Source organism: Hemitrygon akajei, chromosome 10 (assembly GCF_048418815.1).
Source record: "Hemitrygon akajei chromosome 10, sHemAka1.3, whole genome shotgun sequence".
Lineage (NCBI taxonomy): Eukaryota > Metazoa > Chordata > Chondrichthyes > Myliobatiformes > Dasyatidae > Hemitrygon > Hemitrygon akajei.
Window position 1 is genome coordinate 139,581,447 of NC_133133.1, and position 13,265 is coordinate 139,594,711.

The 13,265-nt window shown below is 39.0% G+C and overlaps 1 protein-coding gene across 8 annotated transcripts in view; it reads right to left on the reverse strand.

Moving 5' to 3' along the window:
- Positions 1 to 13,265, reverse strand: part of LOC140734725 (ankyrin repeat and SOCS box protein 15-like) — a 120,479-nt gene that overhangs the window by 21,305 nt on the left and 85,909 nt on the right. For 2 of the 8 annotated variants that reach the window (XM_073059114.1, XM_073059109.1), the window contains 4 exons: positions 7,662 to 7,794; positions 6,626 to 6,678; positions 6,412 to 6,543; positions 4,727 to 4,885 (listed from right to left, as the gene is read on the reverse strand). In XM_073059114.1, coding sequence (XP_072915215.1) covers positions 4,727 to 4,885; positions 6,412 to 6,543; positions 6,626 to 6,678; positions 7,662 to 7,762 — 445 coding nt within the window. In that variant the 5' untranslated portion in view covers positions 7,763 to 7,794. The other 6 variants (XM_073059116.1, XM_073059108.1, XM_073059112.1 and 3 more) reach the window with 6 other exon arrangements.

The following is a 13,265-nucleotide window of genomic DNA, read 5'->3' on the forward strand; positions in this document are numbered from 1 at the left end:
GATGACACAACCGTGGTGGGTCTCATCAGCAAGAACGACGAGTCAGCATACAGAGAGGGGGTGCAGTGGCTAACAGACTGGTGCAAATCCAACAACCTGTCTCTGAATGTGAACAAAACAAAAGAGATGGTTGTTGACTTCAGGAAGGCACGGAGCAACCACTCCCCGCTGAACATCGATGGTTCCTTGGTAGAGATCGTTAAGAGCACCAAATTTCTTGGTGTTCACCTGATGGAGAATCTCACCTGGTCCCTCAACACCAGCTCCATAGCAAAGAAAGCCCAGCAGTGTCTCCACTTTCTGTGAAGGCTGAGGAAAGTCCACCTCCCACCCCCCATCCTCATCACATTCTACAGGGGTTGTATTGAGAGCATCCTGAGCAGCTGCATCACTGCCTGGTTCAGAAATTGCACCATCTCGGATCGCAAGACCCTGCAGTGGATATTGAGGTCAGCTGAGAAGATCATCGGGGTCTCTCTTCCTACCATTACGGACATTTATACTAAACGCTGCATCTGCAAGGCAAACAGCATTATGAAGGACCCCACGCACCCCTCATACAAACTCTTCTCCCTCCTGCCACCTGGGAAAAGGCACCAGAGCATTCGGGCTCACACGACCAGACTATGTAACAGTTTCTTCCCCCAAGCCATCAGACTCCTCAATACCCAGAGTCTGGACTGACACCAGTTTACTGCCCTCTACTGTGCCTATTGTCTTGTTTATTATTTATTGTAATGCCTACACTGTTTTGTGCTCTTTATGCAGTCCTGGGTAGGTCTGTAGTCTAGTGTAGTTCCTTTTTCTGTGTTGTTTTCACGTAGTTCAGTCTAGTTTTTGTACTGTTTCATGTAGCACCATGGTCCTGAAAAACATTGTCTCGTTTTTACTGTGTACTGTACCAGCAGTTATGATTGAAAGAACAATAAAAAGTGACTTGATTTGACTTGACTTGAAGAATTATGAAGAATCTGAAGGTATCAACAATCACCTTGAGTGTTACAATGAAAATGAAGATTTGGAGGATGCAAACAACACACACAAAATGCTGGTGGAACACAGCAGGCCAGGCAGTATCTGTAGGAAGTAGCACTGTCGACGTTTCGGGCCGAGACCCTTCATCAGGACTAACTGAAAGGAGAGATACTAAGAGATTTGAAAGTAGTGGGGGGAGGGGGAAATGCGAAATGATAGACGACCGGAGGGGATGGGATGAAGCTAAGAGCTGGAAAGGTGATTGGCGAGAGTGATACAGAGCTGGAGAAGGGAAAGGATCATGGGACGGGAGGCCTCAGGAGAAAGAAAGGTGGGGGGCGGGAGCACCAGAGGGAGATGGAGAACAGGCAAACAACTAAATATGTCAGGGATGGGGTAAGAAGGGGAGGGGCATTAACAGAAGTTAGAGAAGTCAATGTTCATGCCATCAGGTTGGAGGCTACCCAGCCGGTATATAAGGTGTTGTTCCTCCAGCCTGAGTGTGGCTTCATCTTGACAGTAGAGGAGGCCATGGATAGACATATCAGAATGGGAATGGGACGTGGAATTAAAATGTGTGGCCACTGGGAGATCCTGCTTTCTCTGGCAGACAGAGCGTAGGTGTTCAGCGAAACTGTCTCCCAGTCTGCGTTGGGTCTCACCAATATATAAAAGGCCACACCGGGAGCACCGGACGCAGTATACCACACCAGCCGACTCACAGGTGAAGTGTTGCCTCACCTGGAAGGACTGTCTGGGGCCCTGAATGGTGGTGAGGGAGGAAGTGTAAGGGCAGGTGCAGCACTTGTTCCGCTTACAAGGTTAAGTGCCAGGAGGGAGATCGGTGGGAAGGGATGGGGGGGACGAGTGGACAAGGGAGTTGCGTAGGGAGAGATCCCTGCGGAAAGCAGAAAGGGGGGTAGGGAAAGATGTGCTGGGTAGTGGGATCCCGTTGGAGGTGGCGGAAGTTACGGAGAATTATACGTTGGACCTGGAGGCTGGTGGGGTGGTAGCTGAGGACAAGGGGAACCCTATCCTGAGCGGGGTGGTGGGCGGATGGGGTGAGGGCAGATGTGCGGGAAATGGGAGAGATGCGTTTGAGAGCAGAGTTGATGGTGGAAGAAGGGAAGCCCCTTTGTTTAACAAAGGAAGACATCTCCTTTGTCCTGGAATGAAAAGCCTCATCCTGAGAGCAGATGCGGCAGAGACGGAGGAACTGTGAGAAGGGGATAGCATTTTTGCAAGAGACAGGGTGGGAAGAGGAATAGTCCAGGTAGCTGTGAGAATCTGTAGGCTTATAGTAGATATCAGTAGATAAGCCGTCTCCAGAAATGGAGACAGAAAGATCAAGAAAGGGGAGGGAGGTGTCGGAAATGGACCAGGTAAATTTGAGGGCAGGGTGAAAGTTGGAGGCAAAGTCAATGAAATCAACGAGCTCAGCATGTGTGCAGGAGGCAGCGCCAATGCAGTCGTCAATGTAGCGAAGGAAAAGAGGAGGATGGATACCTGTATAGACTTGGAACATGGACTGTTCCACAAAGCCAACAAAAAGGCAGGTATAATTGGGACCCATATGGGTGCCCATGGCTACACCCTTGGTTTGGAGGATGTGGGATGAGCCAAAGGAGAAATTATTGAGAGTAAGAACTAATTCTGCTAGATGGAGGAGAGTGGTCGTAGAAGGGAATTGGTTAGGTCTGGAATTGCTAGACAGAGGAGAGTGGTTTGGAGGATGCAATTGTTTCAAGTATTGTCTGAAAGCAGAACATTAACTACACTAGGTGTCTGCACTGATTTTGTTCATTTACAGTCAATCAGAACATAGCAGTGTTAAATTCCTCTGTTGATACCTATTAGGAGCTAATATACAGTTTTATAGTACTGTATTAGTATTGATAATATTTTAATTTGTTCTGTGCTTCATTTAAATACATAATTTGTTAATCAGTTAAACAATGGTTTGTCTTCTTTTAATATCTTCTTAACTATTTCCATGAAACTTTGGCTAATTGGGACAGCTGCTTAATTGGGCCAAAATGTACTGGGCCCAATGTGTCCCAGTTAACCGGAATCCACTGTACTGTATTCCAAAAGCTTCTATATACAGCAATACTAGAAATGGTGTGCACTGATGATTGCATCACTGATGCTGTCTGATTATCTTGACTTTTAAAAGCAATATGAAAATGGAAAAATATCCAAGGCAAATTTTAACCAGGATCAGTAGCAAATGCAAAATTTGGAAATTTGCATTGCAACATTTTCCTGTAGCCACAGAATTTGAAATTATAGAACAAGCTTTCCCAGGATACAGATAGGTCTAAAATTGTCAGTGCAGAATATTAACCCTGGTCTTCCCATGCCTGTTATTGTTGTGCAATTATACTTTGCTGTTGTCATTTCTTTTCTGCATTACTTTCTGTTGTGCAATGACTCAACAGTGTGCATCTTTAGAACAGGGTCTTTATTCAAAGACTACCAGCTGCAACTAAATCCTATGAGACCTTGTAGCACAGCTGATGGAACAAATGATACACACAGCAATTGCTAATGGTATTACTTTACATGTGCGGTATATCTATTAGGGTGGAGGGAGGGCTGGGGAGGTTACAGAATCACATTGAAATCCATTGCTTTGTTTCTCTAGATAAATCCATAACTATTTTATTTCTTAATCCTTTTGTTGGATGGTTATTGCATGTCTTCAGATGAAAAGTGTCCTGATTGCAACTACATTTTTAAATACAACAAGTTGACATTAGAATTTATTTCAAATACTAGGAACGTATTAAACGCACATTTAGCAACAGACTGACATGATTTTAGCTCCATACCAGTGCTACACTGACATGGGCAATCAAGAATAAGAGTGCAAAACCAAAAAACAGTCCCATCTCATTTTGCTTTGAAATCACACAAATTATTGAAATATAGAAACATGAAAATTAGAAGGCACAAGAGGACATAGATTTAGAAATTCATAGAGGATAATATGGGAACATTTTCCACCCAGAGCGGTGAGTACTTTGACTAAAGGGTGGTGGAAGCTGGGCTTCTAACAGCATTTAAGAAATCTATAGTTGAGCACTTGAATCATAGGCTAAGTGCTGGAACATGAGATTAGTATTGCTGGGTCCCTGTTGGCCAGTAGGGAAGAGACAGGCTGAATGGCCTATTCCCATGCTCTACATCTCTAAAACAAAGTAAAGCACCAATTGCTCTGTTTCAGTTCTTCTAGTAAAACAACTGACATTTTGGTTCCCCAATTTGCAAATGTTATTGGGATTCTGATGGCTTTATTGAAAATGAGACCTCTAACAATAAATCACCATATCTGGTTCTTTTTAAATCCAGTGACCAGCTAGTTTTTGATCACCGGTAAAGTGAAAATTCTCATATTATCCTTTAGTGGTGTGCATAGAAATTTACACACTATGCCAGAATACCTTCCGAAATTGTGCCTTGATTTTTTTTTTTCTGAATTTTGCAGGTCTGCAGAATCTGGAAATGACAGTATCAAAATACTACTAGATTTCTAGGCATATATGTTTTAAAGAAGAGTTAATGGCGAATGAAAGCCAGCTAGGGATCCCTGCTAGAAGGATGTATGAGTTTATGTTGTATGAGCACATAATCAGAGTTGATAATGACAGTTCCACTCTTTTAGCATTTGTTCCACATCCAGTAAAAAAAAGGTTAGGAAAGAAAGGGATGGGATGAAGGAGAGTCATATTCAAAAAAATCTACTCACCAATCAATAGGGGTGTTTCTCCTTTGTTGTTAGTAATATTGGGACAAATCCGCTTCTCCAAAAGAGCCTGCACATTCCCCACTATCCCAGCTGCAGCAGCCAAAGTAAGTGGAGTTTCCCCATCTTCAGTCTTTTGTTGCCAGATTGTTTTATATGATGCTAAAATTAACAATGTGGAACACAGAAGGATCCATTTATATACAAAACATCCTTTTACCTACCCCTAACTTCCACTCACCTCCACAATTACATTGAAAATAGAATACCTAGTTTGAAATTGGGAACTACTGTTTTATAAAAGATTATTTGCAGAACAAGCATAGGTACCATAGTTTGGCAGTAACTGATACACCAGCTGAAAGGACACTCTGCTGTTTGTTATAAGCACAGTATATTATGAAATAATGGTTACCAAAATATCCAATTCACTGTTGGAAAATAATTTTACCCTAATCACTTTGGGAAATGGTGCACTTCAATTAAAATATAATTGAGCTCCAGGGATGAAATATTATCCCTAAGCTTTATTGAGCCGGGAAGTCATAAATATAGTCAGTGATTTTGTGCTGAGTGACTTTATCTCAATTAGGGCAGCTGATGAAGCTCAACTTCTCCTGGAAAACCTGAAGTGAGAGTTCATTCCATACTGCTATCAAATAGGTCAACATCTATTGAAGCCAGGATTGAATTTGACTAAGATGTCAACAAAATAGAGAGAGTACAGAGGAGATTTACCAGAATGTTACCTGGGTTTCAGCACCTAAGTTACAGAGAAAGGTTGAACAAGTTAGGTCTTTATTCTTTGGAGCGCAAAAGGTTGAGGGGGGACTTGATAGAAGTATTTAAAATTATGAGAGGGATAGATAGAGTTGACATGGATAGGCTTTTTCCATTGAGAGTAGGGGAGATTCAAACAAGAGGACAAGAGCTGAGAGTTAATGGGCAAAAGTTTAGGGGTAACATGAGGGGAAACTTCTTTACTCAGAGAGTGGTAGCTGCGTGGAACGAGCTTCCAGTAGAAGTGGTAGAGGCAGGTCGGTATTGTCATTTAAAGTAAAATTGGATAGGTATATGGACAGGAAAGGAATGGAGGGTTATGGGCTGAGTGCAGGTCGGTGGGTCTAGGTGAGAGTAAGCATTCGGCACGGACTAGAAGGGCCAAGATGGCCTGTTTCCATGCTGTAAATGTTATATGGTTATATGAAACATGCTCACTGCTTTAAGAAAGACATTCAAACTCCCATCTGCTTCCTGACTTATGCTGGTTCCGAGTTAAGCAATGCCTCAATTGTAAAATTCTGTCAAATCTCTCTAAAGCTTCATCCCTCCTTATCTTCAGAATCAGACAACTCTCCTACCCTAAACAACCTAAGATAATGCCCTCATCCATTTCCAACCTTTTGATCTTTCCCAGTCTCAATTACTTCACCTCTGTTGTTTAGCTTTTAGCTGCCAATGGCACCTCAAGGATCTCTTTCTTAAACTTCTCTACCTCTGTTTTTCATAATTTACCCCTCCGTTTTACCCCTCCGTTTTGAACCAAATTTTCTTCCTGCAAAATATCTTTGTTATACTAAAGATGTTATCTGAATATGCCTTTGTTCTGAAATGATAAGTTTTACAGTTTTGTGAACAGCAAGTCATAGATAATATTTTACTGCACTACAGCCTAATTATCTACTCACCATCCAATATAATCTCAAGCACTTGTTGAATGGGCTGAACAGCAGCTTCATGCAATGGAAACCACCCCTTCTCGTCTGCTTCATCCAAGGCAAACTTATGTTTAATCAGTCGCTGTAGTTCAAGAATTTCTCCTAGAATAAAAAGAAACAAAATGACTATTTGTTGCGAGCTGCAGCATCATAAACCACATCACATGAAAGCCAGTCTGCATACCTTGCCTGATTGCTTTCACGATCTGTCTGTTTTCTTGGCTAGGTGGTAAAATGCTATAAAAAGAATCACAAACATGGACAAAAGTTTTATTCTGGATCACTTAAAATTATTCCATGGAATGAACAGTGCAGAAATGGGCCACTTGGCTCATCCATTCTCCTCGGTGTTTACACTCCATATCACTGCTCATTCCGTTCACTGTATTTCTTTCATCTTTTCAATATTCTTTCCCTTGTGCTGATCTAGCTTCTTAAATAAACTATTAAAGTTATCAGCCTCAACCATTTGCAGTAACAGTGAGTTCCACATTCTAAATATTCACTGAGAAAATGAATTCGCTATTGAATTTATTAGTTATAATCTTTTACCTGATAACCTCGGATGAATTTTCACAAGTGCAAACATTCCCTCCTGTCCAACTCATTCACAATTTTAATAACAACACTGATATCTTTTCCAGGAATTTTTTCTACACAACTTATTCAACCTTTCACTATACCTATAGTCATCATTTCTGTAATTATGTTTTCTGCATCCCCCTGCCCGTACACCCATGTCCATGTTACACTTTAGAGACTGGAATGCGATACTCTAAGTAAAGGCTGTCAATGGTCTTGTATACATTCATCTGTCTTCACTGATAGTAATACTCTACCTTTAGAAATAAAATAATTTATTTACCTCTTAGTCTACATTTCTTTGGAATTTTATCTCAGACAGATTCTTATGTCTAAGGTGCTGATAATGCTTGGACATTTAGCCCAGTGTTTAATCTAGTGTTTACCTTTATACATTGGCTACATTCTGCAGTCTTCAAATTCATCTGCAGATTTCCATACAGAGTTATTTAATCCCATGTAAATTATGAACTTCACAAGACCCAACTCTAAACCTTGTGGAACAGTACTGTGAACTTTCTTTAATCTGAAAGGTTTATTTCCATTTCCCACTATTCAATGCTGGCTCTTCTCAAAATTAATACATGAAAATAAATCTTTTTGTTACAAATTTAGATCCCATTCTGCAAAACAGTTACCTTTCGTAATATTGAGTTGACTGATTACTGGCTTCTTGTAAACTCTGATGGATTGCATACTGAGTCAGATGATCATTGGTCAAGTTCGTGTTCATATCCATTATCTTGAGGATAAAGTAATCTGTACTAAATGCTAACAGGAAGAGGATAAAGTAAGAGCAATGATTAACATGTATAGAATAACAATAGACTATCAGTGAGGGACATGATTATAATAAAACTGGGAAGATCTAACACATTGCAATTGCTAATTTAGAATAATGGATTTTTACAGAAGATCACTTGGATCCCAGTTTTCATCACTGATACAGAATCTCAACACATATTCTTTCCAGATGAAGCCATGAGTGTTTCAATTTAAAGTGTATTTATTTTTAAAAGTTCTATCTGATTTTTCTTACGGTAGCAAAGTATGCCATTGAAAAACATGAAAAGGATCAGCATGAAATAACAATAGAGGAGGAATTTAGGAAGAGTTTGAAAAGTTAGTCAGTGTTTGAAAAGACTTTCGAATGAGGGATGTTAAGTAATTGAGTACTGTTGCAGTCCCACAATCAGTGAAAGACTTTTTCCATGCTAAATTAGATGCCACCTGTACAGCTACCTTTCTGCCTCCTTCTTTTCAATCCAATGAATTCTCCAAGGCTCTTCATTTCCATACCTCTAAATCTGCATGTCCCTCTCAAATTGTTCCCATTGTTTGCAACAACTTGTTCTTCTTCAAGCTTATTTTATGCTTAAGCCAGTATCTGCTCTTGGACCATATTCCATCCAACTTTCCTCCAATACCCCATGATTGCTGATTTTGTATATGGCTTCTCCTCATTTTAAAACTGGCAAAATTATCCACTTCACAGAAACTCCACTCCCTTTTCAGCTAACAGACATTCTGTGTAATTTCTCCAAAGTTCTAAAATCTGTTGTCTAATGTCTATCTTTTTTCACAGCTTCCGGATTACAATCTCTAATCAGGGTCTGTTTCTGCCAAGAACACTCTTTTCAAATCTCTGTGATTGTAATATTGCATTATTCCTGTTCATCTTCACATTTAATATACATAATCACACCATCGTCTTCCTTTGCTGCACCTGTGAAATTCCAGCTTGCACTGAGTAAGCCCTTGCTTGATTCCATACTTAGCAAGTGAATCTTATCCAGAATATCTTGAGCTCTTCCAAACCCTGCATGATGAAAGCTCCTCAAGACCTATCTTTTGCTCCTCCCTTGAAGCAGAAACTGGCTCTTGTCCATTTCATTTACAGCTACAGACCTGTTTCCATTTGTATTATAACAATAATGAATTCTCACTTGTCATCTGTCCAGAGTTCTCCACTGCAATATCTGTAAGTGGATGGTGGTCCATATCCAGTCTTCAATATTTTACTAGGAAGAATATGGTCTTGCCAAAAATCCAATTCAGCTTCCAGGTCATTTTAATTTTGTCATTGTCTTTCCTCTCCTCTTGCAAGATTACTTCAAAACACACCTCTCTGCCAACATTTTTGTTTTTCTTCGTAGTCTCCAATTTCAATATTTTACTTACCTATTTATGCTTCAAATGGCTAGTGATCATCATAGAACTTAAAATTATATTTTATATTGAACACTACAGTTTGGAGAAGATATAAAACTGTTTATTTACTCATTGCATTTTATTGAAGTTGAAAGAATTGTGAGACTAAAGTAACACAAAAATATCATTCTTCAAAATTGCAAATGTTGAACCTATAAAAATTAGATTGCATTGTTAGATATTGGGTATGACAACTGAAAAGTGGAAATTAAGTGAATATTTGTACAGTTGAAATTTATGCTGGCCAAGATAAAACTAAAGAAACCAATTAGTAAGAGTTTAATATTGAAGATCTAAAGGCTTTCAAAATATAAAATCAAGGCATCTGTTTGGCAGCCAGATTAAACATAAATAAGGCACTAACATAAATAGTCAATGTAATATCTTCAAAAGAATGAAATTATTTTTTCAAATAGTTCCATTTTGAACAGTGGGTGGGAAATCTAGGGAAAAAGAAATTAACAATTATCATATGGGAGGAAGTTGGTTGAGACAAACATTAGATTTCGAGAATGTTACTGTGGTGAAATTTAATTAATTATTTTAATACCAACTGATGATCAATACAGAAAATCAAAACTACTGAAGCATATGTTGTGAATAATTCCACTGCAATGTATTTCTTGAATGTTAATTTTAAAGTTCCATAAGTGTTTTAATAATAATTTATTAATAATCAAAGCTGACAGAAGTAGGATTGGTATTAATTAGGAAAGTCATCTTAATTAGTATTTTCTTAGAAAAAACAATATATCCTATAAAAACATTATTTTTTTATTAATTTTTTATGAGTTTTTACAATGCAACAAAACAAAAAAAAATTAAAAGGTTTATACAGTGCAAAACAAACATATCAAAGTACAATTCACAACAATTAAGCAAAGAACCCATAGTAGAATCGTATAAAGTTAGTTACCACCCCACCCTCCCACTACCCAACTCCAAGCCAACCTTACGATATATAAAAAAGTTAATCAGAACTATATCACCACAGAGCTGTATTTATGAAAAGAAGGTATATTGCCTACTACCTAAACTATAATATGTTTACACATTAAAAAAACACATAAATCTTAACCATAAGAAGCTGGATGTAAGGGATTTAAATGCAAAAGAAAAAAAGGGAGGAATGCACCATTAATCTAAACGGGAATTATGAAAATATTCAAGAAAAGGTCCCCACACCTTTTGGAACTTTATATCTGAATTAAGAAGTGAATAATGAATCTTTTCAAGGTCTATCAAAACATTAAAATAATTTATATATAATACAGATCTAGTTTTTAGACTGAACTAGAACCTAGGTAACGGTGCTAAAAGCTGAGGTCTATTTTGCATTACTGATTGTTAATACTGTAAATTTTGTACATTAGTATTGTAGCAACTTCAAGGAGGGTAAGGAGGGCAAACATATGCCAGTCTAAATCAGTGAATTGACAGCAGAAAGCTCAAAGTTTAAAGTAAACTTCCTCCTCCTGAAGTCAATAATCAGCAGCTTGGTCTTCCTGACATCGAATGAGAGGTTAGCACCACTTAACCAGATTTTCAGTCTCCCTCCTATATGCTGGCTCGTCACCACCTTTGACTCAGCCTACAACATTGATGTTGTCAGCAAACTTGGACATGGAATTGGAGCTGTACTTAGCCACACAATCATAAGTATAACATGAGTAGAGCAGGGTGCTAAGCATCCGTGGGAACCCTCACTATAGAAAGGTTATATATACTGTATCCACCTATTCTTCAAAGACTAGCTTACTTCCCTGTCTAATCTCTACAGTAAGGTTTACCTTGCAATAGTCTCCTGAGCTTACCAAGGAGGAAGTATTTCCAACAAATGAAGTAGTTTATACACAGTGTACTTTATTTCCAATGATACACATCTAAATGAAGAAAAATAAGTCTTAACACACACCTAACACTCAGCAAATTTCTAATTTATAGAAGATTTCTGAATCACACAAGGTTTACGAACTACAAAATATTTCAAAACACAGGTACAATTTTATGATCCAGAAGAGCATACCAATGAGTTGCAGACAAATGAGCTGCCCATCACAGAAACTGAATGTTGGGGATTGAATTCTAAGTTCTTCTTTCTATAACCCCATCTTTCTGACATTCTCCTTGCTATTCCTATCAATACTCAATGCTCCTGATATTTATACTATTTTCTACTAGGTTATATCATTGTACCTGATGTTTTCCAGATATTTTGAAGGAACAAAGTAACTCGCACAAATGGTCTTTAAAACTTCTGGTGACAGAGATCTTAAATATCCACAATTGCTGCTGTGAGGGTTCACCCTCTGAGTATACAAACAAACCAACTTATAACCATGTTTGATATGTATAGTGACATAACCCCATTGTCTTGTGTTTGGCTAATGCAGACAAAAGTCTTCTGGTTCACTTTGCAAAGCTGTGCCTCCAACTTCAAACTGATTGCTGCTTGCAATTTACATAAAGAACGGGAGATCGGTTTTTGTTTCCACCAGAAAGCTAAGAATATTTGTTTAATGTTTAACTTTAACAGAAGCCCAAGTCCCACACCACCAGGTTCAATAACAGCTACATTAGGCTGAATCAATCTCCACAACCTTAATCACTACCCCAGTACAGCAGCACTATGATTAGTTTGCACTACAATGGACTTCATTTTTTTTCCCACTCTAATTGTGTACTCTCTTGTATAATTTCCATTGTCTTATGAATATTTTCTATCTGATGCTATGTGCCTGTGCTGCATTGTAAGTAAGTGTTTCATTGTACCTGTCCATGTGACAACAAACTCACATTTTGAACAGGAGCAACTGTCTGTGTGAATTTCACCACTGCAGGTTCTGTGCAATTCATGTGGACAATGTGCCGTGAAGGATCTTCTGTTCTGTTATGGTACTTATTATATCGTATGTAGGTTGCTATTTTTATTCTCAAATGACTACAGAGTAATTTGAATACCTTGAGATTGTGAAAAGTGCTATCGTAATACGGGTTCTCTTTATTTATTATCATTCAGGTTGCGTAGGCAAAAGTGCTTTATTTTGGAAGATTGCAGATATGTTATAGGACTTCTTACAAGTTACAATTGGCTCTAGAAGTTCTTGTCATCAAAAGTCATAGGGGTAAGTATATTATTAACTTTAGGGCAGGTATGCTAAGTCAGCAAAAACAAAATCCCATTCTTGTACCCCAATGCATGCCCTCAATTTTTCAGCCTAATTCATGCACATAAAAGTGTTTATTCATGCATTGGAACATTGTACATGCACGTTTTTTTCAAAAGTTGAATATCTTTATGTGTTTGCAAGGTAAACACATGGTGTTTATTGTATTAACATACAAACACACAAACTCTCTCTAAGAAATACTGAGAAAGATATTAGTAAAGTTTATGACATCACAAAACAGGGAAGTTATGTTGGACCTGTACAAAGCACTGGTGAGGCCGCAGGTGAAGTTTTATGCCCAATCCTGGTCACCACACTTTAAAAAAGATGTGAACGTTCAAAGCAGGGCATGGGAGAGACTTATTGGAATAGTTCCAAGAGTTTGAAAGAAGGAACGGCTTTCGTTGGAGCAGCAAAAGTTGACAGAAGATGTAAAACAAAGAAAAAGCTTCCCTTAAAATGGCGCAGCTCAGACAGCATCTAAGAAGTAAACGAATATTAACATTTCATGTCAAACGTATGATAAAAAAAAATACAGGATTACGGCTGTTTTAAGACAGGGAGAATCTGAGCCATGATCAAATGGTTGGAGGGCCAGAGAGAGAGTGACAGGCAGAAACCCTCGACATCTGCAACTCAGGGCGGTGAAGGTAATCAATCAGTGCTGTGGGGAAATGGGACTACTCAGGGAGCTAGCACTCACTTGTAGGGCCGAACAGCCCCCGATGCCGTTACCACCCCGCGATCCCCACTTCGCACACTCCCACCCGCAGAAACAGAAGTAGCTGCACCCTCCCCTGTCCACAACCCGCCAGGCCTGTGGCAGATCCAAGGTCGGAGGCTGACGTCCAAATCCAGGCA